The sequence below is a fragment of the Oncorhynchus kisutch genome, linkage group LG30, assembly GCF_002021735.2.
Source record: "Oncorhynchus kisutch isolate 150728-3 linkage group LG30, Okis_V2, whole genome shotgun sequence".
Lineage (NCBI taxonomy): Eukaryota > Metazoa > Chordata > Actinopteri > Salmoniformes > Salmonidae > Oncorhynchus > Oncorhynchus kisutch.
This window is the reverse complement of record NC_034203.2, coordinates 21,684,836-21,710,927: the sequence shown is the minus strand read 5'-3', so window position 1 is coordinate 21,710,927 and position 26,092 is coordinate 21,684,836. Positions and strand designations below refer to the sequence as shown.

General features: G+C 42.8%; 1 protein-coding gene across 1 annotated transcript in view; it reads left to right on the top strand.

Annotated features, from left to right (window-relative positions):
* LOC109875206 (XK-related protein 4) overlaps nucleotides 1–26,092 on the top strand; it is a 62,561-nt gene that overhangs the window by 22,853 nt on the left and 13,616 nt on the right. Inside the window, exon 2 of the mRNA XM_020467442.2 lies at nucleotides 23,461–23,660. Within this exon, the coding sequence (XP_020323031.1) occupies nucleotides 23,461–23,660 (200 nt within the window). The remainder of the gene's footprint in view (nucleotides 1–23,460; nucleotides 23,661–26,092) is intronic.

The window sequence follows — 26,092 nt, the reverse complement described above, 5'->3', positions numbered from 1 at the left end:
TCCAAACACGGGCCTTGGGCCATTTTAGTGTCAGGGGTCCCGGCACCTTAGGCTCACTAGTCAACCCTACACTCACAGGACACCATTCCCCTGACCTTGAGTGTCTTGTGTGTGTGATCGTGAATGCACACTTTTCCAATATTATATCAAACTGTTAAATACAAAATAGTTCTCATTTCTAAAAATATAAATGTAAGATTGGACCAGTGTAAAGAAAGAAACTAGCACACCACACTTCTTCCATTATCAACCAATAGCAGGCGAGTGACAGGGGCTCTGTCGCTGCTGCAGTAGTCTAGTTTGCTGCTGTCACTTCTCGTTGATTGTGTTCTCTGAGTTTGTCTCCAGGCGGTGTAGAGGCATGCCGAATCTCACCATGACAGTTCTACAGAGGTAACTCTGGGTTTGATTATTCAGGCCAAGGCTCTGGTGTTGATACATTCACTTCCTGCTAATCCTACTGCTGCAGTCCCCACTGTCAAATCAAACCATTCTGACCTCATCATGCCTGCCTTAAAACCACTCACCCCTACTGTCACAGTAAACTATAACGACACAAGGCGAGACCCAGATACAGACACGGGAGGCAGATGGTTTGAGCTCTCATATATTTATTATAGTCCAAGAGGTAGGCAAAAGGCAAGTCGGGGACAGGCAAGAGTTCATAACCAGTTCAGAGTCCAAAACGGCACAGGGCGGCAGCAGGCAGGCTCGAGGTCAGGGGCAGGCAGAATAGTCAGCCAGGCGGGCTCAGAGTCAGGACAGGCAAGGGTCAGAACCAGGAGGACGAGGAAAAACAGGGACTGGGAAAAACAGGAGCTAGGAGAAAAATGCTGGTTGACTTGGCAAACAAGATGAACTGGCACAGACAGACAGAAAACACAGGTATAAATACACGGGATAATGGGGAAGATGGGCGATACCTGGAGGGGAATGGAGACAAGCACAAGGACAGGTGAAACAGATCAGGGTGTGACAATAAACATTACTAAGGACATGCGCATGAACTAAATCGATAGGCCCTTGTGCTTATTTGATGGATGAGAAAGAGTTTTCATTGTGAACATGATGCTAAACACACCAAAAAAAGGGTTATTTGGCTTGTAATCATAGTGGATCCCTTTTTGGTGCTATATACAGTGCATTCGGGAAGTTTTCACACCATGAACCTTTTTCCACATTTTGTTACATTAAAGCCTTATTCTAAAGGGGATTAAATAAAACATTTTCCTCATCAATCTACACACAATACCACATAATTACAAAGCGAACACAGGTTTTTAGATTTTTTTGCAAATGTAATAAAATAAATAATAATAATACAAATTTTACATTAGTATTCAGACCCGTTGCTATAAGACTCGAAATTGAACTCGGGTGCATCCTGTTTCAATTGATCATCCTTGAGATGCTTCTACAACTTAATTGGAGTTCACCTGTGGTAAAAATTGATTGGACATGATTTTGAAAGGCACACACCTGTCTATATAAGGTCCCACAGTTCACAGTGCATGTCAGAGTAGAAACCAAGCCATGAGGTTGAAGGAATTGTCTGTAGAGCTCTGAGATCTGGCGAAGGGCACAGATCTGGGGAAGGGTATCAAAAATATTCTGCAGCATTATAGGTCCCCAAGAACACGGGCCATCCTTCAATCAAAGAGGTTTGGAACCAAGAAGACTCTTCCTAGTGCTGGCCACCCTACCAAATTGAGCAATCAGGGGAGAAGGGCCTTGGTCAGGGAGGGGACCAAGAACCTGATGGTCACTCTGACAGAACTCCAGAGTTCCTCTGTGGAGATGGGAGAACCTTCCAGAAGGACAACCATCTCTGCAGCACTCAACCAATCAGGCCTTTATGGTAGAGTGGACAGACGGAAGCCACTCCTCAGGAAAAGGCACATGACAGCCCGCTCTGAGTTTGCCATGAGGCACCTAAAGGACACTCAGACCATGAGAAACAAGATTCTTTGGTCTGATGAAACCAAGATGGAACTCTTTGGCTTGAATTCCAATTATTACATCAGGAGGAAATCTGTCACCATCCCTATGGTGAAGCATGTTGGTGGCAGCATCATGCTGTGGGGATGTTTTTCAGCAGCAGTTCCTGGGAGACAAGTCAGGATCAAGGGAAAGATGAAAGGAGCAAAGTACAGAGAGATCCTTGATGAAAACCTGCTCCAGAGCAAAGGTTCACCTTCCAACAGGACAATGAACCCTAAGCACACAGCCAAGACAATGCAGGAGTGGCTTCGAGACAATTTTCTGAATTTCCTTGAGTGGCCCAGCCAGAGCCTGGACTTGAACCCAATCGAGCATCTTTGGAGAGACCTGAAAATAACTGTGCAGTGACGCCCCACCCAACCTGACAGAGCTTGAAAGGATCTGCAGAGAAGAATGGGAGAAACTCCCAAAATACAGGTGTGCCAAGCTTGACCACATACAACTATAGGACAAGTCAACAACATCATTTGGATATGAGTTGAAGGGATTCTCTGGTACTTTTCTATACTTTTTAGCCAGTAGTTCTGAAAGTAGCATTCAGGAGCCAAAAGTGGTCCCTGAAAATTGCGTACTACGTCACATATGTGCACCATGTAATAGCGCTCTCTCTCACTCTTCTGTGTGTGGATGATTTGCATCTTGCTAGCTGTCACTCGTATGGTGAGGTGCTGAAGCTCATTGTTTGAACTCAAATTGCAATGGTGCTGGACCAGGTGGGGGAAAATGTAGGGAAAGGGCGCAGCACGTTTCCCAGAAAAACGTTGCTTTCAAACTAGTGATTTCATGGCTAATTGAGGTAAGACAGTAATTCTGCTCATAGATGATGCATGTATGAATTACACATTGGCACATCCAGCCCAAAGTGGAAGGTTTAAAAAATACTTAGTAGTCGCCTAAATTCCATAGCATGTCTTTAACAGTATATATATATATAGAAAGTGAGATGTTCACTGGGCAGTTACATCCAGTGTACTGGAACGAGATCTGGAATGGCTGGGGCTCACTGAGCATAGAATTGAGAACCACTGATTTAGTCGTTTCTCAAAACACAAGGCCTTATGTGAGTCTTTCACAAAACACCATTACTGGCCATAGTGATGTTTAACATGTAATGACATAACACAACAGATTAGGTCAACTGGAATAAAATTCTCACTCACGGTTGCACAAAAAGAGCTGTGAGCAGACTAAGCCCCAAAATATTTGTATGAAAGAAACCTTTTCTGATCTGCAAAGAACTGTTGAAGGGCTCAAAGGGTAATTTGCGTCATTATGGTTCCACATAGAACCATCACCCTGACCAAATAACCAAATAGGGGACAAAGCTCTTTATCTAACAATGAAACAGCTGTAGCAAATTACTCAGACAGAGTGCTGAGTCAGTGAAGAGAGAAGGCTTATTCCTTAATCTTGGAACTACCCATCCCGGATCCGGGAGAATTGTCATCAACTACACTAATTAGCATAGCGCAACGGTCAAAAGATATTACTAGAAAATATTCATATACATGAAATCACAAGTGAAATATAGTGAAACACAGCTTAGCCTTTTGTTAATCACCCTGTCATCTCAGATTTAGAAATTATGCTTACATTATGCTTTACAGCCAAAGCAAGACAAGCGTTTGTGTAAGTTCATCGATAGCCTAGCATAGCATTATGTCCAGCTAGCAGCAGGAAGCTTGGTCACGAAAATCAGAAAACCAATCAAATTAACCGTTTACCTTTGATGATCTTCGGATGTTTTCACTGACGAGACTCCCAGTTAGACAGCAAATGTTCCTTTTGTTCCATAAAGATTATTTTTATACCCAAAATTCACGTTATAGCGGTCACGACAACGCAGAAACATGGCAAACGTTTTTATAATCAATCCTCAAGGTGTTTTTCAAATATTTATTTGATAATATATCAACCGGGACAATTAGCTTTTCAGTAGGAGCGAGAGGAAAAATGACTACCTCTGTCTTTTACGCAGGAATCACGCTGAGAGCCCTCAGCTGGCCACTTGCGCAATGTAGTCGTTTACGCTCATTCTTCAATATAAAGGCATGAAACTACGTCAAAATGCTGTAGACACCGTAGGGAATACGTAGAAAAAGGAATCTGGTTGATATCCCTTTCAGTGGCCAATAGGGGTGCATAGAACCACAACGGTTTCAAAACATGAGTCACTTCCTGATTGGATTTTCCTTAGTCTTTCGCCTGCAATATCAGTTCTGTTATATTCACAGACAATATTTTGACAGTTTTGGAAACATTAGAGTGTTTTCTATCCTAAGCTGTCAATTATATGCATATTCTAGCATCTGGTCCTGAGAAATAGACCGTTTACTTTGGGAACGTTATTTTTCCAAAATTAAAAATAGTTACCCCTAGTTTCAAGAGTTAACTAGCTGAGCCTTATTCCCATACTTAATGATAAGACATGATGACTAGACTTACAGTGGGGTGAGGTTGCCAGAAATAGTACTTTTTATTCAACTTTTGAAGTAGAATAAAGTTGTTTTACTACCCTCCTTCCTGTGGATAAAATTGTTCTATGTGATCATGAGCGGCAAATGGCTGTCAGCAAACAATGCATAGTTTCTCTCACAACTATTTTCTCCCATGCTCCTTATGGCTTAGGGGGGACGCAGCATTTATTAGCCGGTGTGCTGCGAGGCGGTGACAAACTTTGAGGGATACGAATGCATCTCAAGTCAGGGATTAGACTTGGGCTAGGAGGAATCCCAAACACCAGATTTCCTTTTGATGTCATAGAGAGCTATTTGTGTTGCCTTTGATGACATGTAAACGTCCTTGCATTTGACAATGGATATCAAAGGGTTTTGGTCAAGGGGTCTGTTGGACGTATTAAATGACAGGCAGTGTTTCATACATTGCTTGGAGAAATATGAGGGACAGCTGAGGTATGTGGAATGTATTTTCTGAATAAAGTTTGTAAGGATATAATACATGTCTCTTATGCCTCAAATGGTCAGTGGTTTACTGAAAAGAACATTGCATATTTCAGTATATGACGAACATCTATAGAAATGTTTACTCTCTCTATTTCTATCTCTCTATGGAATTGTGAATGGCTTGCCTTGAACGTCTTTACCTACCGCTATAGCTACAGCTAAAAACAACTCAGTTAACCTTCAGTAATATTCTGAATAGAACTGAATCCTGAAGAGAAGTGGTTAGGTTGCAAGCTTGCTTTTTGTCGTAGAGTATTCTCCAAATATAACATTCAGGTTTAATTCCAAAATAACTCAATCAATGTTTAGAATGTTTTCTTCACTTCCTAAAAATCACGATTTTCTATGTGTTGGTAGCACCATTGGTCATCTCTGGTCTGGGTGTGTAGTAAGCGTTGGTTAGAGAGGTGGTGAATGTTCCCTAACAATCCTGGGCTATAAACAGATATTGAGTGATGCCCTCACAGTGTTCCAGCCAAGTCAATCTGTTCTTCAACTTGATCTGTAGCTAGAGACAAGCTGCATTTAATGGCAACCGGAGGGCACAATTATATTTCTTCCTGTCAGGATGGGGCTTAGCTGACTGTAGCTGTGGCCCTTTATCTGGGTCTGTAGTACTCCTAATCACTGTATACTGTTTACGTAACCGCAACGGTCCACCACTGATCTCAGATCATCTGACCCACATCTATTCATCTTGATCCAGAAAGTGTTGCCGCTCGCTACATATGCCCAATTGATGTTCTGTTTTGTATCTTTGTTCCAAAGCAAACACCAAACACGTCACTATAACCTACACTCATATATCATGCACATACTGTATATATGTAAGCTGTCTGGCGAAACTGGCAACCAACTGCAAGTGTTTGTAGTGTTGTCACAGTGCCAAGCCTGCCCACGGAAATGATCCCATGGTGATAGCACATTTTTATCAATGCACTGCTGAAGGGCACTTAGTGTTAGGCTGGGCATAATCAACCCAGGGAAAGGGCTTCCAAGGACCTAATACCAAGTGCCTTATGTCCATCTAAAAGACATCTCCTTCCTTCTCACAGATTTAACTTTCAAATACTTTATCGAGAATGAAGTGTATGGATGATATTTCGGAGAGTAACCTTACATTGCTTTGGAACTGAAAGAGCTCTGCTGCAAGGGATCTCTGCTGCAAGGGAGAAAAAGTTGGTAGTTAAAGGCCCAGTGAAGTCAAAACTTGATTTCCTGTGTTATAAACTCAGCAAAAAAATAAACGTCCCTTTTTCAGGACCCTGTCTTTCAAAGATAATTTGTTAAAATCCACAAAACTTCACAGATCTTCATTAAACACTGTTTCCCATGCTTGTTCAATGAACCATAAACAATTAATGAACAGTCGTTAAAACGACTGACTGGAACGGTCGTTAAGACACTAACAGCTTACAGACAGTAGGCAATTAAGGTCACAGTTATGAAAAGTTAGGACACTAAAGAGGCCTTTCTACTGACTCTGATAAATACCAAAAGAAAGATGCCCAGGGTCCCTGCTCATCTGCGTGAATGTGCCTTAGGCATGCTGCAAGGAGGCATAAGCATTGCAGATGTGGCCAGGGCAATAAATTGCAATGTCCGTACTGTGAGACGCCTAAGACAGCTCTACAGGGAGACAGGACTTTACAGCTGATCGTGCTCACAGTGGCAGACCTCGTGTAACAACGCCTGCGCAGGATCGGTACATCCGAACATCACACCTGCGGGACAGGTACAGGATGGCAACAACAACTGCTCGAGTTACACACCAGGAACGCACAATCCCTCCATCAGTGCTCAGACTGTCCGCAATAGGCTGAGAGAGGCTGGACTGAGGGCTTGTAGGCCTGTTGTAAGGCAGGTCCTCACCAGACACCACCGGCAACAACGTCGCCTATGGGCACAAACCCACTGTCGCTGGACCAGACAGGACTGGCAAAAAGTGCTCTTCACTGAGGAGTCGCGGTTTTGTCTCACCAGGGGTGATGGTCGGATTTGAGTTTATCGTCGAAGGAATGAGCGTTACACTGAGGCCTGTACTCTGGAGTGGGATCGATTTGGAGGGGGAGGGTCTGGGTCGGTGTGTCAAAGCATCATCGGACTGAGCTTGTCATTGCAGGCAATCTCAACGCTGTGCGTTACAGGGAAGACTTCCTCCTCCCTCAAGTGGTACCCTTCCTGCAGGCTCATCCTGACATGACCCTCCAGCATGAGAATGCCACCAGCCATACTGCTCGTTCTGTGCGTGATTTCCTGCAAGACAGGAATGTCAGTGTTCTGCCATGGCCAGCGCAGAGCACGGATCTCAATCCCATTGAGCACGTCTGGGACCTGTTGGACCGGAGGGTGAGGGCTAGGGCCATTCCCCCCAGAAATGTCCGGGAACTTGCAGGTGCCTTAGTGGAAGAGTGAGGTAACATCCCACAGCAAGAACTGGCAAATCTGGTGCAGTCCATGAGGAGGAGATGCACTGCAGTACTTAAAGCAGCTGGTGGCCACACCAGATACTGACTGTTACTTTTGATTTTGACCCCCCCTTTGTTCAGGGAGACATTCCATTTCTGTTAGTCACATGTCTGTGAAACTTGTTCAGTTTATGTCTCAGTTGTTGAATTTTATGTTCATACAAATATTTACACATGTTAAGTTTGCTGAAAATAAACGCAGTTGACAGTTTCTTGACGTTTCTTTTTTTGGCCTGCCTGGTGACATCATTAAATTAGTTAGTAGACCAATAAGAGTGTTCCAAACCTTTCGGCCAATAACAGATAGTTTTCAGTTTTCCCCTCCCCACTCAGACCACTTCCAGACAGCTATTTTTGTTTGTTTCAATTAAAATGGTAAAAATAATCAGAGTAAGGCACTTTAAGTGAGACACTAGTCTCCTTTTCACCTCATGTATCATCTGATTTACTTAACAAAAGGTACACCTCAATAGGTGGTCCAGGTAAGTCATGACATAGCACAAGCCTATCCACTTTTGTTCTCTATTGCTCCTCTATTGTTCCTCAAGAAAGGGGGAGGCCAATGACATTACGACTTCCCACCAGACCAACTCCTTGAATGCCCTACTCCTTAAACTTTGCAGTTGTGTGTAAAAAAAAAACATTATTTTGCGCAAAAATATTTTTTAACCCTTAAGTGTGTGTACTTTACTGTATTTATACTTGGGATGTCGCTTTTCAACAGTAAAAGTTTTTAAAAAATGCTGGAGGACGTATCTAATTGTTACCCAGAAATGATTTGAAGTCAGATAAAAATGGCTGCAATGGACCTTTTTTAAAGCAAAATCTTAAAAGCGGTACATTCAATTTGCCAAATGTTTCATCCCTTTGTCTTTGTCTCTACAACATGTCCAGTATCCTTTATTATTACATGACTGATAGTCAAATTACAAATTAGACAGAAATTCAGCATTTGAACAACAGGCATAATGAACCGAAAGGGACCAATTAGGAAAATTACAAAAAGTCTTAATCCAGTAATTTGTCACTCAGTATCAGAATGTTTCACCCTGATAATGTTTTTCATCTATATTCTTATAAGAAAGATCTAGTTGGCATGCTATATGCTTATCATTGTTGTGTAAATTATGTATCAATCAAACCATAGTTTCATTCATCAAATGGGACTAATCTGCTGCGTCCAATGTCACTTTGTGATGGATGGACCTTGTGGAGTAGCACTGGGCATGGGGACCAGGCAGTGATGGGCCTCCTGTGCCCAGACTGGGACATTATCGTCTGGGATCGATGGTTGCAGACAGCTGTTGTAATGTCCCCCTGAGGAGGGCCTCAGCCCAGCCTGTGTGCCGGAAAGGGCCGGGGAGGGGAGACAGAGGGGGGAAGGGAGATGGAAGAGGGGAGGGGAAGGGTGGAAGAGGGAACAATGGTGTGCAACTGCAGCCTGCAATTCGGGGCATTTCTGCATGTGGGAATTCTCCCATTGGTTCCTTTTTGAACACTCCCCCTCTATCATCCCATTGCTAAACACTTGTATGTGACCAATAACATTTGATTTGATTTGCATGAACACATCCCTCCTCGAGCATGACATCCTCATGCTTGTGACACTTTTGAATGTGGGTCAAAAGGGAAATAATTATTATCTGAGTGTCTTTCGCTTACACCTACTGAACACCTGCCCTTACCATCGTTAACAGACCTGCGGGAAAACATTGCCCGACAGGCAGGGGCGGAAGGACACTGTCTATTGGTGTCACTCCTGCCTACCGCTAGCACAGCAGGTGGGAGGCTGGGGCGACACTGTGTGCTAGCTAACTAGCTAGCTTGCTAGTTAGCGACACCGAGTGTCAGCTTGCAAGTTAGCTAGCACATGGTGTTGCCCCCGCCTTCCACCTGCTGTTATCTGGAGAAAACCGTGCCAGACATGTGGGTGAGAAGGACACTGTCACCCCCGCCTACCGCTAGCACAGCAGGCGGGAGGCTGGGGCGACACTGTGTGTTAGCTAACTAGCTAGCTTGCTAGTTAGGGACACCACGTACTAGCTAGCATGCTACTTATCTAGCTAGCACACGGTGTCATCCCCACCTCCTGTGTACCGGACTAGCTGGCTAAGCTAGCACACAGTGTCACCTAGCGAACACCTGCCCTCGCTGTCCTTAACAGAACTGCAGGAAAACAGTGCCCGACAGGCGGGGACGATGCACACTGTCTATTATTGTGCGGCTACCATTGTCGCCCCTGCCCCTTCTTCTGTGGGGTTTATCGACGGCTGGCATTCAATGTTATTGTGCATTAACACCATCTACTGTACTAGAGCGTCTCCGCCTCCTGCCTGTCATAGCTTTAAAAATGTATCAATAGAAGTATAAAGAGGGGTTCCTGCAGATGCAAGAATGCCCACATGCAGGAAGGAACACCCCGAATTGCAGACCGCAATTGCACCCTTCTCAAAGGGAAGGGTCGGTGGGGGAGGGGCAGTGAAATGACCAAATGGGTCAGACGGACCGGCATCCTCCAGGGGGATCACTCCCTCCCATCCTCTTGAGTGAGCTACTCCAACACACAGGCGAAACCGCACACACGCAAGCACACATATTATGACCACAGTAATGACAATGTATTGACAATGACGTTCAGATGAGATCAGCCCTCGTGGGTGACCCTACCCCGATCACATCTTCTGTCACAGCTGATGGATGGACATACACCACACCCTGATGTATGCAAATACTCTCTATTGTAGATTTCAAGGTGTCATTGTCAGTGTGTCACCGGTTGAAATCACGCAGACAGTATTGCATGTGTCAACCTTTGTTGTCCCAGGACAGGAGAAGTCTGGGAAATAATACAATGTATTAGAAATGTTTTATCTTTCAACAATTAATGGAATTTCTTTGTCTCTGGATAGATGATATAGTAGATTAGCCACACAGCAAGTACAGTATGTACTTTAGCTTGTTCTTTGTCTAGGGTTGCATTTCGTCAGCCCTTTTTAAGATGAATTATACTTAACAATACATATTCCAATTATGATTTCTGCTATTTCACCTTATAGTCGGCACCCTGCATGACGTCTATGAAGACCAGTGTTCCTTCCCAAGATATATTGTACATCAATACTTAATGTTTAAAGGGCAGCACTGCATCTTATGTTATGACAGTACTGGTTCGATGAAAGTCCTCCTCAGCCAGCCAAAGCAGCGCAAGCACCAAAAGGTGTTCTCATGTCTCTAATCTCTATCATTACCCCCCTGAGGAAATGAATTGGCCTGATATCTCATATCTGGGATTACAAAGAGTGTTAAGGCAGATTTGCAGAGGAATCCGGTCCATCCATCTGGGTTTAATAAGCGTTTTTTTTATTCAGTTGACCATCCATAAACACGCACACAAAACCCCCTGCATCCATAGTCATACATCACTAAATGTTAAATGCAGCATACTAAGCATGAAGATATTATACTGTAGGCCCTATGTGGTTTGTATTTATATTTAAGTCTCACATCCATGTGTTTTATGTGTAGTTCAAACACTGGTGTTCTATGCATAATTATTGTTATTATTATTGAGTTAACAAATGTTAATGCGATGAATTTGGATAATTAAGGGTCAGATGTTTTTGATATATGTACTGCTGCACGAGACGCATGCTCTCAGTGATTATCAACTTTCAACTCTTGAGTCCAGTAGCTACTCATAAGCCACATGGGATGCAGAGGAGTTAGTCTATGCGATAGTGTTTAATGTAGTACCATCGGAAGCTATTCAAATGAACTTTAAGCAGTATTAAGTTAGTGGCAAAGGGGAAGAATATGGAAGAAACAAGGATTTTTATTTTTGTTTTCAAACTAAGATTCTGTAGGTTGCCCCAAAAGATCTCAATACCCCAGCTATTTGTCATAGAGCCAATATCACAGTTACACATTTGGGCCATCTGTTACATTGCTTTAGTGACAAATTGCCCTCTGGTCTTAGGAATCATTGCTTGCACAGCAACAAAAAAGTGCTTTTCAGGGAGGCCTGTTTGCCATAAATGCTTTGGAAACTGTGGGTGTCTATGCGTAACCCTGTGTATTGTACCTACTATAATATGATGTTATACTTAATGGCTGTACAGGACCATAGGCATTATACACCTCTATTTGCCAGCCTCAGTATAGATTCCATCTCTGCATGAATTTCAACTTGGAACTTTGCTTATCTTCACCGATCTTCTAATCCTAATCTTTACTGGCGATAAAATGGTCTCAAATCTACTCCGTTGTAACCAAGAAAATATGAACAAGACCAAACGGCCACAGGAGAGAGAGGGGGAACATCTTTGGCACCTTGAGGGTGAATCTCAGAGGAACCATGGGAGAGAGAGGCTTACGGCTGCTGGACATGCCTGGATGTCACTACTGGCTGAATGTAATCTTCTAGGTTACTCATGTGTGCACTGCTCTGGGTGCACTGCCATGTGCACGCTGCACCTCACACACTCAGCCATTTTGTTTCAGGGATTTTAATTGGGATGATAACATGGAGGGAGAGGGGAGGATATTGGAGGGAAATTTGCAGGTGTAAGAGTACAGTATCTGTACTGTCTGGTAATGTGGCCCATACAGTATGACGATTGTGCTGAAGCACCCATAGTCCACACTCAGCACTATGAGCAGTCTGACCTGAGGGGACATGCTCTCCATGTGCCTAATGAGGGACACATTAACTGGAAAGGAGGATGCCTTGTACAGCTGTGTGTGTGTGTGTGTGTGTGTGTGTGTGTGTGTGTGTGTGTGTGTGTGTGTGTGTGTGTGTGTGTGTGTGTGTGTGTGTGTGTGTGTGTGTGTGTGTGTGTGTGTGTGTGTGTGTGTGTGTGGACTCAATGTGTCCAGGAGGCAAAGCACTGACAGCAGAGCCCCTTTATGCCGGCTGATTCTCAGGCTAGGAGGGGCTGTGCTAGGCTAGGCTGGGCTTCTATCTGCCTCACTGGAGAGTGTAACAGTTACATGCCACTCTCTCTGAATAGGGCTCAGTGTAGACTGAAGTTTATGCGCTGTGACATAGCAGTGATAGCATCTGTGGGTCCTGGCATGCAGAGCAGTCTGACAGAGGCCCAGGCAGCCCAGCCAGCTCTCTGACTGACAACATGGCTCTCTGTGGCTTCATGGTTAGTGCCTCCTCCTTCTTGTCCTCCTCCTTGTTCTCGTCCTCCTCCTCCTGAACACATACTGCGATGGCTGTCCTTCTGTCTATAGATAAGACACATTTGGACAAAACATGAAAACGCTACAGTCTATCGATCTGGAATACTGGTGGGAATAGTGTTGAGAACTATGAGGTCCAGTCCACAGAACTGCAGGATTTATTTATCTTATATGCATCCACTGATAAAGTGAATGAGATTTTAAATGACAGGATGGCATACAGTGCAACCAAGTGAAGGTGATGTACTGTGTTATTTTAATGGATTGCATTTAAAGACTGGAGTGACAAGCCATCTGGTTCCACCGTCCAGTTTATGCTTCAGGTACATCCTTAACATCAAGTGTGGCTGTCAATCACTCAAGGTTTTCTCTGTGACATTCTACCTCCAGACCATCAATGGCTATAAGCCTGGAACCTATGTGTCTGCTGTGACTGGTAAATGCAAGAAATATGGCCGTGTCAAGAATTTAGTGCACAATAATATCCCGGCGAGAGTTTTATTTATGGCGGTGAATCCCATTGACCTTTTTCATTGGGCATCATGCAGAAAAAAGTGCTCCTTTTGATAATTGCTGAATAACAAGGTTCAATTGATTGGGTTCCTCTTGGCAGCGGCACAGGATGCATTCATCATGTATGGGAAGGAGGCAGGACTGGACTGGGCTGAGCTGCAGGCTGGGGAGACGCTGGCTCCGGCTCCATGTGGCATTGATTGAGCCATGAAGGGCACACACACACACAGAGAGAGAGACACACACACACACACAGAGAGAGAGACAGACAGACATACCTTAAAGATATAATCCTTAATTCAAACAATAAGAAAGCATTGTCCCCATCCCAGTTTCACTAAAAAGCTAAGGGATGGGGCTAGAGAAATGTAACCACTCTCAAATTCAGAGACAGAGCTCTGGATGCAATGACTGACCATCCATTGTATCAAATAGTTTTCAACATGTATTGAGATTATGTTTATGTTGTTTACAAACGTTGGAGTAAAACAAATGTATATTTTGGGTTTTGATGGGGTACGACAGTTGAACTAAGCTTATTAGGCATTTATAAGTTATATTCCTCAAGAATCAACCAAAAATGGATGTAGAACCTAAGGATTTGAGCTTTAACGGTTTATTAGTATTAGAGGTGCAGTATTTCTGTGTTGTGATCTCACCCTGGTCTTCTAATTGACTTCAGCGAGCACGGTTGTAGTGTGCAGTGTGTCTCGTTGTAGTGTGTCTTTCTCTGATTGACAATGAGAAGCAGGAAAAGGCAGTAATTAGCAGACTTAGTTGGTCAACAGTGGTGTGGCGGTGAAGCTTTGATTTACTGTGAGAGATGGAAATTCCCTCCACACTTCTCCTCCTGGCTGTATCGAAATCCTCATGAATACGACGGTAGAGGTAAAGTGGTTGCTGTGTTGACCAGTCAAAATGGCATTCAGATCGATAGGGAAATAGTCCTTGCAAACCATTCGACTCAAGCCCATGTTGGTAATTACGATGAGTGTTTGCTGTCTCTGCGTTACCCCGAGGGTCCTGAGTGGATGCATGAAAGCGTGCCACTATACGGTATAATTCACTATAGAAACACAGACCTCTACAGAGGATTGCATACATGCAGCTGATGGTGATGGTGGTGCTTAGCAACGGAGGGAGCGCTTAAAGATCAGGTGTGTTTCGGAACTACAGCCTCAGCCTGTGTCTGCGTCCCAAATGGAACCATAGTCCCTCCATAGTGCACTACTTTGGACATGGGCCCATAGGGCTTTGGTCAAAAGTACTGTACTATATAGCGAATAGGGTGCCATTTGGGACATTGCCTGTTCTGTTCCTTTCTTCCATGGTGTTTCTGTCTCCCAGGGCTTGTAGCCTGTCTCTGCCAGTCAACCTCAGAGCCTGGCTCTTACCACCTCAGTCTCCCCCATAAAAGCAAAGGCTTGTTCCACTGACCAGTTACCATTCTCCAGCAACCATTAGCAGGTCAAGTGCTCTCCAACTGTGAAGGATGAGTGTCACTCAATACTTGAGACTGTCTGAACTAGATATTTGACTATACAGTGCTGTATAGATGGGAACACCAGTTGAAATGTCTGAGTGGCTTGATTTCACAGACAGACAGACAGACAGACAGACAGACAGACAGACAGACAGACAGACAGACAGACAGACAGACAGACAGACAGACAGACAGACAGACAGACAGACAGACAGACAGACAGACAGACAGACAGACAGACAGACAGACAGACAGACAGACAGACAGACAGACAGACAGACAGACAGACAGACAGACAGACAGACAGACAGACAGACAGACAGACAGACAGACAGTATAAAGTTTTAAAAGATAGTGTAGTCTGGTCTGGCTCTTTTGGAGGTGATTGACAGGACCCAGAGCTTGGGGAATAGATTAGGCTTTGGCAGCAGAGAGATATATTGGTGGGGAGAAAGTGTGCGTGCCTGTGTGTGTTTCTGGAGCTGTGAGTGGAAGTGTGTATGTGCGGGGGAACGTGGGTGATAACAACACTGGGCCACTGATGGTTGGGGAGGGATTGATTAAAATTAGACAGTGACGAAGGGGACGAGGCTGGACCCTACAGTATGATGCAAGAACCAGTGAGACATGAAGGATAGAGCCATCGGGAGAACAGCTCTGTCACACAGAGAGAGAACAGAATAGCCACTGCCACCGGCCCCAGAACCCACAGAGAAACAGCAAACAGAACAGAGCCAGAGGCCCAGGCCAGCAGCATGAGAAGTAACAAACAGGACGAACTAACCTGGGTCGTGTTCATTAGAACAGAGCCAGAGGCCCAGGCCAGCAGCATGAAAAGTAACAAACAGGATGCACCAATCTTGGGTCGTGTCCATTAGGCACGAGACAGCAGGAAACCTTTTGAAAATGAAGATGAACTTTCTTGTTAGACAAGTTCAAGTAGCTCCTCCTCGGTTTAGAAATGTTTCCTCCTTTGTGGTGCCTAATGAGCACGACCATGGTTATTAAAAGCCGATGAGAGACCTGGAACGACTAGACAAGTATTTAATTAAGCATGTGTGCAGTTGTGTTTGAGAATTGTGTATGTGTTTTGTGACATTGTTTAGTTTGTTTCAAGGACTGATAGAAACATTGAACAGACAATAACTTGATTGTTTTGTATTGTGTCACAGCAAGGAGTCATATCTAAGACATATATACAGTATCTAGAAATGAATCAAACAAATAACTGCCTATTTTGCAGTGAGTGAGAGTATACTTTACAATACTCTTCATTGGCCAGTCTTAAAATAAGATGGAGAGATTGATCCTTAAGAGGAGCGTCTTAGGAATAGTGATTTGTGATATGGTGGTCAAAGGTCCGAGCTGGTGGAGCTATCAGAGCTCGGTCTCCACTGGTCCTGTGAGTTGGCATGCATGGCCTGTGAGGATGCTTCCCTGTCCTGCACGCCTCACACAGTCAGTCAGTCACACAGCCCTGTGTGGAGCCTGTCATCATCACGTTTCTCAGTCTGGTGCTATTTAGACAATGTCAGTGTTTCTTAGCTCAGCCCTCAAACATAGACGCAGGCCTGCTTTGTGTGTATTGTATTATGGGTGTCTACTCAGGCAGGCGTGTTGTGTGTACACTGTACAGTAAGCTATGGGCCCATCCACAGGCATTGTTGCTCTATGCACGTCTCTTGAGCCACTCGACAGACTGGCATTGGCTGAGTGGTAGAAATAATCCCATTTCAGGGAAGGATGCACAACAACATTTGGCTAATCCCATTTAGAATGGCAATTTATCAGCACACCATGCAAAGCCCCGGCTCTCCGCTGCAGGAATAACATCATCCAGAGGCCAGTTACCCATCCAGTTATCCAGCCACACCCAGCTTTTCACATACTGGGGGGCTTGGTGCTGGGGACGATATAAAATGGGTAGTTACCATGAGCGGGATATGTTTTCAAAGGAAATAGCAAACGAATGCGCCTACTGATGTCCACTAATTCAGTACTGCAGTACTATTTGCTTCTATGGTATTGCACAGTATTTCATCATGGTAGTGTCCTGGATCAACCTGGAAGATTAGCTTTGTTTTTCATCGAGAGAACATGTGAGCAGTAATCTGTTGAGATGATCTCCAGATTAGCCTTGACAATGTGGAGAAGCAGTGAATGAGGAGGGCTAGTGTTCGTTCGGTCTTCATGGCAGTGTTAAGGGGATGGGGTGGAGTGCATCATTATGCTCTTCAGGGCCTGGAGCCCATTCATTGAGAAGGTCAGGAGGAAGATTCCACTGAGACTCCCAAGTGCAGACCTGGGCCTTGACTAACACACACACCAGTAAGAGTATTCCTGTTTTGATTGATAAATCATGAATAGGTCATTGGATCATTGACAGGGCAGGAGGGAAGTATTCTTGTAGTTTGCACAATACTTTACCTCTATAATAATCATGCATGTATGTAGATTTTGTAGAGCTTCCATGCCAGACATTGTTATACTAAATACTAAAGTCTAATGTATCAGCAGAGGACTAACATACAGCTTATCATTTCAATTAATGTACATCATAGACTCCTATTTAAAATTCCCTCATCCTATCGTCTCTCTCTTTAAGTCTAATTAATTATCCATTACCATAACAGAAACTGCTTCGTTTGACCCAAAGATACTATTCAGCAAATTGCTCAGTAAAAAAATTATCTATATTTCCGTGCAAGATTCGACTAATCTAAAAATAGGTCAGGATTCAAAATAATTTACATTTATCCTAGCACTTCTAGAACACACTTAATGCAAATTAGAGGCATAAATGCAAGAGTAATGGAGGGTTGTAATAATTCTGTATGACACAGAGGTTCTCTTCTCCATACATCTCTGTAATAAGAACGTTTGTGGAAGAAGCCATTTAGTTATTCTATAAATATTTGCCGACTGGACAAAGGAAGTTCGATGCTTGGCTTGTACCTAAAGCAATGTTTGGACCACTTGAATTATAGGTTATTTATAACGCAACAGTATATCTTTTGATGATGCTCCAATTAGAGAGGACCCAAAGCAAGTACTGATTCCATCGCCATCATTTGACTGTCCTTACTGTACAGTAGTACAGGCCAGGGGCTAGGATGAGTGGCTTCCTAAAGGGAGAGGCACGCAGTTCTTGACGGGGAAAAAGGCCTCCTTCCTCATTATCAAATCAATGGAGGAAATGAACTAGCATGATGTCACTAAGAGGAGTGATGCATTTCCCCAGATTCAGAAGATGTTTCGCCTTAGCACATTGAGAAAGGCAAAAGAGAACTTAATATGCATATGTCTGGGTTTTAAGATAACTCATCATGGGTTCGCTTGGTGGGGATATTTGTCATGAGTTTAGATATTATAAAAGACTTGTTTAGTTGTGAGGAATGATGTGAAACATAATCCTTTAATTTTCATCATTGTAGTTAGAATACCTCATGGTAGGCCTCCCGAGTGGTGCAGCGGTCTAAGGCACCGCATTGCAGTGATAGAGGGGTTACTACAGACCTGGGTTCATTCCCAGGCTGTGCCACAACCAGCCATGGCTGGGAGTCCCATAGGACAGTGCACAATTAGCCCAGCATCGTCCGGGTTAGGGGAGGGTTTGACCTGTGGGGCTTTACTTGGCTCATTGTGCTCTAGCAACTCCTTGTGGCGGACCGAGTGCCTGCGGGCTGACACCGGTCGCCAGTTGAACAGTGTTTCCTTCAACATATTGATGTGGCTGGATTCTGGGTTAAGTTTGGGTTAAGTTTGTGGGTATTCAGCAATGAGATAAGATTGAAAGTTGGAGAGAAAAAGGGGGTAAAAAAATATATACAGCACCAGTCAAAAGTTTGGACACACCTATTCATTCAAGGGTGTTTCTTTATTTGGACTATTTTCTGTATTGTAGAATAATAGTGAAGACATCAAAACTATGAAATAACACACATTTAATCATGTAGTAACCAAACATAATATTCAAAGTAGCCACCCTTTGCCCTGGTGAAAGCTTTGCACACTTTTGGCATTCTCTCAACGAGCTTCGTGAGGTAGTCACCTGGAATGCATTTCAATTAACAAGTGTGCCTTGTTAAAAGTTCATTTGTGGAATTTCTTTCCTTCTTAATGCGTTTGAGCCAATCAGTTGCGTTGTGACAAGGTAGGGGTGGTATACAGAAGATAGCCCTATTTGGTAAAAGACCAAGTCCATATTATGTCAAGAACAGCTCAAATAAGCGAACTTACTTACTACTAATTTTCCACCATAATATGCAAATAAATTCATTAAAAATCCTACAATGTGATTTTCTGGATTTTTTTTCTAATTTTGTCTGTCATAGTTGAAGTGTACCTATGATGATAATTACAGGCCTCTCTCATCTTTTTAAATGGGAGAACTTGCACAATTGGTGGCTGACTAAATACTTTTTTGCCCCACTGTATGTGTGAACTCCTTCAAGACTGTTGGAAAGGCATTCCAGGTGAAGCTGGTTGAGGGAATGCCAAGAGTGTGCAACGCTGTCATCAAGGCAAAGTGTGGCTACTTTGAAGATTCTAGAATATAAAATAAATGTTGATTCGTTTAACACTTTTTTGGTTACTACATGATTTCATATGTGTTATTTCATAGTTTATGTCTTCACTATTATTCTACAATATAGAAAAACCCTTGAATGTGTAGGTGTGTCCAAACATTTGACTGGTAATGTATATATATATGTTTAACAAATACAAGAATACCTCATGATAAGCTGTAGACCATACTATTTACAGAGAGAGATGTAATCTATATTTCTTGTAGCTGTCTATTTTCCACAGACCGATGCTGGCACTAAGACCACACTCAACGATCTGTATAGAGCCATACGAAAACTAGAACATTTTCATCTAGATGCGGTGCTCCTAGTGTTCAGTGATTTTAATGTCTTATCTAATTTCACCCAGCATGTCACTTGTGCACCTAGAGGCGAAACAACTCTAGATCACCTTTACGTCACACAGAAATGCATACAAAGCTCTCCCTCGCCCTCCATATGTCAAATCTGACCATAACTCTATCCTCCTGATTCCTGCTTACAAGCAAAGCTCAAGCAGGAAGTACCATTACCATGGCTAATACGGAAGTGGGATATAGCCAAGTTACCATTACTGATTGTGTCACGGTTGTCGTAAGAACGGTACCAAGGCGCAGCGGATATTGAGTTCCACATATTTATTCCAAAGTGAAACATAAGCCAAAAACAATAAATCAAATAAACGAACAACGGAACGTGACTACGTAGTGCACAAACACAAAATAATATCCCACAAACACAGGTGGGAAAAATATCTACTTAAATATGATCCCCAATTAGAGACAACGATTACCAGCTGCCTTTAATTGGGAATCATACAAAACACCAACATAGAAAATATAAACTAGAATAACCCCTAGTCACGCCCTGACCTACTACACCATAGAGAAACAAGGGCTCTCTCTGGTCAGGGCGTGACAGATTGTGTATTTATTCTTACTTTTATTATTATGTGTTATTACTTTTGTAGTATTTCTCTATTTTCTTTCTCTCTGCATTGTTGGGAAGTGCCTGTAAGCAAGAATTTCACTGTGTCTACACCTGTTGTTTACGAAGCATGTGACAAATAACATTTGATTTGATTGTACAAACATCAAAATAAAATCATTAGTGCCAAAAACCATACTTGGGAATATTTAGACTTAGTACTACAACCGTTAAAAACAAAGATTTATGGTAGCTGAAGACTGAGACTAAGCATTTGGGTTTGAAGTGCATTCATGTCATAATACAGGGGACGGTTGAGCTAACGTAGGCTAATGCGATCAGTATGAGGTTGTGAGTAACAAGAACATTTTCCAGGACATAGACATATCTGATATTGGCAGAAAGCTTAAATTATTGTTAATCTAACTGCACTCTCCAATTTACAGTAGCTATTACAGTGAAAGAATACTATGCTATTGTTTGAGAAGGGAGCACAATTTTGAACATAAAAAGTTATTAATAAACAAATTAAGCATTTGGGCAGTCTTGACACAAAATTTTGAACAGAAATACAATGGTTCATTGGATCAAACTAAAAGTTTGCACATACACTTCTGCCATATAGTGGCCAAAATGTATATTGCACCTGGGCTGGAATAATACGTTATGGTCTTTCTCTTGCATTTCAAAGATGACGGTACAAAAAAATACAAAAGAACGGTAGGTTTTTCTTTGTATTATCTTTTACCAGTTCTATTGTGTTATATTCTTCTACATTCCTTTCACATTTCCGCAAACTTCAAAGTGTTTCCTTTTAAATGGTACCAAGAATATGCATATCCTTGCTTCAGGTCCTGAGCTACAAGCAGTTAGATTTGAGTATGTAATTTCAGGCGAAAATTTAGAAAAAGGGGCGGATCATATTGGTTTACCTCTGTTGCCTGTGAGCGTGAGTATTTTGGCTGTGTGCCTAGGTGGGTCAGGGGGATAATGTGTCTGCGTGAGGACCCCAGACACTCCATGGGAATAGGGCATCTGGCACCGCGGGGCAGGACTGGTGCTGGGATACATTAGGGCACAGCTAGCAATTTTTTTTTAAGCGTTCATCAATTGAAAACAGAAAACAAGTGCTTCTTATTGTACAAGTTTAGGAAGTTGCTCCCTGTTCCAGTCCTTTTCTTCCTTCATTTTGGGACCAAATTAATACAACTCAGGTGCCAGTAGGCAGAGCCTCTGTTGGAGACAAATTCAGGGCTCCTCAGTAGCTGCGTCCTGGAAAAACAGTTGGATCAGTCGGTGTATCAATTAACAGTCTGGCTACGTTTCATTAGGGCCATATTCAGTCATTAGACCTTTAGCAAGGACCGTAACCCAAGTCAGAATTTCACAAGGACCCTGTCTACTGTGTTCTGTTTTAAAGCAGAAATGTGATTCTTAGAAACCTCTGAAGTGCAGTTACCCTAATAATCACTAGCTAACCCTGGAGACTTGAAGGCCTACACAGAGTCATAGAAAGTTTAACTCTTCTTAAGAAACCTTTAATTCATAACACTTAAATGTGCAACACTGACTGTTCAGATGTGGTAGTATTTCTGCTAGGGAAATATACATGTGATAAATGTGGTACAATCACAGATGAGATGTTGTGATAAGTACAAATGTATAAACAAAATCTACATGTTCAACCACAGTCCTTTCAAAATGGTGTTGCATATAATCCACATTTAGTGAGGCACTGACGGAAAGTATTATCAGTCAAAGCTTACACCTACACTAAGTTTGAAAGCAGCAGTTTGGCGAATACATCCAACTGCAGTTCCATAATTTCCACATGAACTTTACAGATGTGGCACTTGTATGTGGTTATTTGTGACAAAATGAGTTTAATATCAGTGCTCTTAATGTAGAGAGCTACAAAAATGATAGGGGCACCAAAACACAGACACTAATTGGTCACCATGTCGGCCTCCCCTGAACATGTTCTCAGGTAATGGAGTAGTAGAAGCAGTGTACAGTGCTGTATTCAGATAGCCCTGTGGTGAGCAGGTAGATTCTGGCCGGTTATGTTTGGACGGTTTCCCAGACTGTCAGTGGAGCATATTATTTTTGTGTGTGTGAGGATTTCATAGATTGGTGGAGCTGTAGTCAATAGCTAGCCTCATCTTAATTCTGTGCATGTCTCTCTCTGACAGTAAAAGTGTATGTTTGAGAAATAAGCTCTTTCAAGCCTTTATGTTTAAATGGCTAGATTAGCAATGTAAATATAGATGTAGTTAATTAGCTGGGAATAGTTAGCAGCTTAAAAGTGATGTTCCATCCACTTGAAGCTTCTGAGTCTCCAATGTCACCATATTCCCTATAGTTCACTACTTTTGACCAGAGCCCTATGGGTAGTAGTGGACTATAAATGGAATAGGGTGCCATTTGGAACTCAGCCTAGAACAAGCAAGGAGATAGCTGTTTCTGCCAATGCTGAGGTTAACTAATCTTAAGTGCCACTTGAGACATTTTCACTGTGTAACAATTAAGTCCACTTTTAGAAAACAATTGGTCTTTAATTGTTTAATAATTTGCAATGACAGGTTAAATGTACTTATAAAATGGGAGGTTCGAGCCCTGAATGCTGATTGGCTGATACCACGCGTATGACAAAACATGTATTTTAACTGCTCTAATTACGTTGGTAGCCAGTTTATAATAATACGGCACCTCGGGGGTTTGTGATATATGGCCAATATACCACGGCTAAGGACTTTGTCCAGTCACTCTGCATTGCTTTGTGCCTAAGAACAGCCCTTAGCCGTAGTATATTTGCCATACACAGTACCACATCCCCCTGGGACTTAAATTATATCATAATCATTATTCTAGCTACAATACCAAGCTGAAGTGATGTAACAGTGACATCACTTTCTCTGTGTTTATTGTTTCTAGCCACACTATGTCTGTATTCACAGAATCAACTGCAACAGCACTAAATAATTCACATCAAATTCATGTGCATCCTTAGGCATAGCTAACACATAGGATAACCCAACACAACATCAGAAACCCTCTTACTACTGAATGCAGTTTGTTGGATAGGAGCTGTAAGACACCATTTTGGAAGTTTGACTTGGTGAAATGCATTCTAGATAGGATTATATAGAAATGAATGAAAAACATTTGAGTGGGACATATAAACACACATATAATATGACTCTCTATGTACATGCATAACCAAAGGGGGCCATACTGTGGAGTCGAGCTGTAGCACATTAGCTGTGACGCCAAGGGATCCAAACTTTTTGACAAGGTCACTAGGTGTCCTGTAATTTGACTTGTGGATGTATTGTTTCCTTTTGTTCCAGGTATTTCCACGCCATCTACCTGGGCATCCGGAGCCGGCGCAGTGGGGACCATGACCGCTGGAGGTTCTACTGGAGGATGGTGTATGAGTTTGCTGACGTCAGCATGCTGCACCTCCTGGCCACCTTCCTGGAGAGCGCTCCTCAGCTGGTCCTGCAGCTCTGCATCATCATACAGACCCACAAACTGCAGGCCGTCCAAGGTACTGGCTGGAACCACACCCTGTATTAACACTCTCCCACCTCATCTATCTGCCACTATACACATACTGTAAATACACACGCCATCCAATGTACTTCCTGAAACCACACTTTCACATACTCTCTCCATCCCCCACTATTCCCATTCATTGCCTCTGTCTGTTGTAAATCAGTCACATTGCACTGTTAGGGTTTCCCAAGTTGGGATACCGCTGTTTAAAAGAACACCACCACCCAAGTGTTCTATTGTGGTCCGGGCCTGTGTGGAATACTTCTTTGTTAGTGTGAACAGAAGCACATCAATGTAAAGTCTGCTCTTAGAAATGCAGGCCTAATGTTAAGTACAGAAAGAGTGTGGTCCTCTCTCCGGGGCAATGAATCATGTTTAATTACACTGGCTGGGCTGGCACACACACACCTCGCATGCCTCACACACACACACAGACACACAGACAGACACACACAAGCAAACGCACGCAGGGGGGAAGAAGGCTGGCCACATTTAGGCCAGTGGAAAGCTTCCAGGTCTGCTGTGGGCTTGAACACTATCACAAGTCTTCCCCTTGTCCATCGTCCCCACAACTCCATAGCCTTGCTTTGCTCTACCTTCTCCTCTGCTGTGCTGAGCCGCGAAAAGCAGAGCATTTGCTGCACTTTCGAGGCACTTATGCTCTTTCTGCTGTGCTAAAGAAGATTGGACCTCCTCTGACGTTAGCGGTGAGGAGGGTTTCAAAAAATGTGTGATGCGCTTGAGAGGGAGAGAAAACAATGGAGAGGATGCTGACAGGTCTGTGGATGTAGTCACTCGGTTGTATTTCCCCTTGTCAGTCTCTCTCCAGCCATCATTTCAAAACAATTCTATTCATACGGTGGGAGTTGCATAAGATTTACAAGTGGAAAATGCACATAATGCAGGATGTTAATCACTGTAGCTACTCTGAGTCTAGGAGCCTTGGGAGAAGAAGAGAGAGTGTATTTATAGGTTCCTCTTCTTCCATTTGATATTCACAGGCTGCTATAGTACAATGGGACAGAGAAATGTGGATGGATTGATGGGGAAAGTTAATTGCTCTGAAAATCCCATCCTCGGCTCACCAAGACTGGAGGACATTATGGCGGATTTATAGAGCACCTATAACACATGGCAACGCTAACCTTGGCTTGACCTAACCATTTTAGTCCCCCATTCAGTTTAGCTCATTAACAATTTTCTATAAAAATACATGAAAATATGGTTGTTCAATATCGGGATGGGTTTTGACGAATAAACAAGTTGTGGGTGTGTCTAGGCTTTGCCCCTTACTGGCCAATCAGAACGTGTAATTACGGTCTTTTATGTATTGTCTTGGGATCAACTTCAATTCCAATGTTAGTTTGTTAAATTACTTACACAAATGAAATAACCAAATTTAGACCTAACTTTGCTAAATATGTTAACTTGAACCCATTTTCAGTCGACATTGTTCTAAATAATTGCATGGCTTCAATAGCATTCACACTGATATTTTATTTATTTCACCTTTATTTAACCAGGTTGGCAAGTTGAGAACAAGTTCTCATTTACAATTGCAACCTGGCCAAGATAAAGCAAAGCAGTTCGATACATACAACGACACAGAGTTACACATGGAGTAAAACAAACTTACAATCAATAATACTGTAGAAAAATAAGTCTATATACAATGTGAGCAAGTGAGGTGAGATAAGGGAGGCAAAGGCAAAAAAAGGCCATGGTGGCGAAGTAAATACAGTATAGCAAGTAAAACACTGGAATGGTTGATTTGCAGTGGAAGAATATGCAAAGGAGAGATAAAAATAATGGGGTGTAAAGGAGAAAATAAATAAATACAGTAGGGAAAGAGGTAGTTGTTTGGGCTAAATTATAGATGGGCTATGTTACAGGTGCAGTAATCTGTGAGCTGCTCTGACAGCTGGTGCTTAAAGCTAGTGAGGGAGATAAGTGTTTCCAGTTTCAGAGATTTTTGTAGTTCGTTCCAGTCATTGGCAGCAGAGAATTGGAAGGAGAGGCGACCAAAGGAAGAATTGGTTATAGGGGCTAGGCCTACCGTAAATTACATTATGGCTGAGCGTGGACATACCAAACATTGTCAATAAGCAAGATTAAATTAATTATTGATAAGGCGTAAAAAGAGGTGAATAATTCTAATCAAATTCTAAACAAAACAACAACTTGTTTTAATAGGCTATGTCACACTTACAGGCACCATCATTTCTCCATGTCGGCATGTAATATTAAAACAACGCAGACTATGGAGGGTTTCACACACATCCAAAACGGGACCTGCATGGTTAAAATGATGTGGGCCTGACTACAATGCTTAGATAAAAAGAGAATGCCGGTGATTTGCTTTGGTGATTTAAGATTTATTTCCAAGTAGTCTCAGGAGCCAAACCTGTTATCGACAGTCTCGAC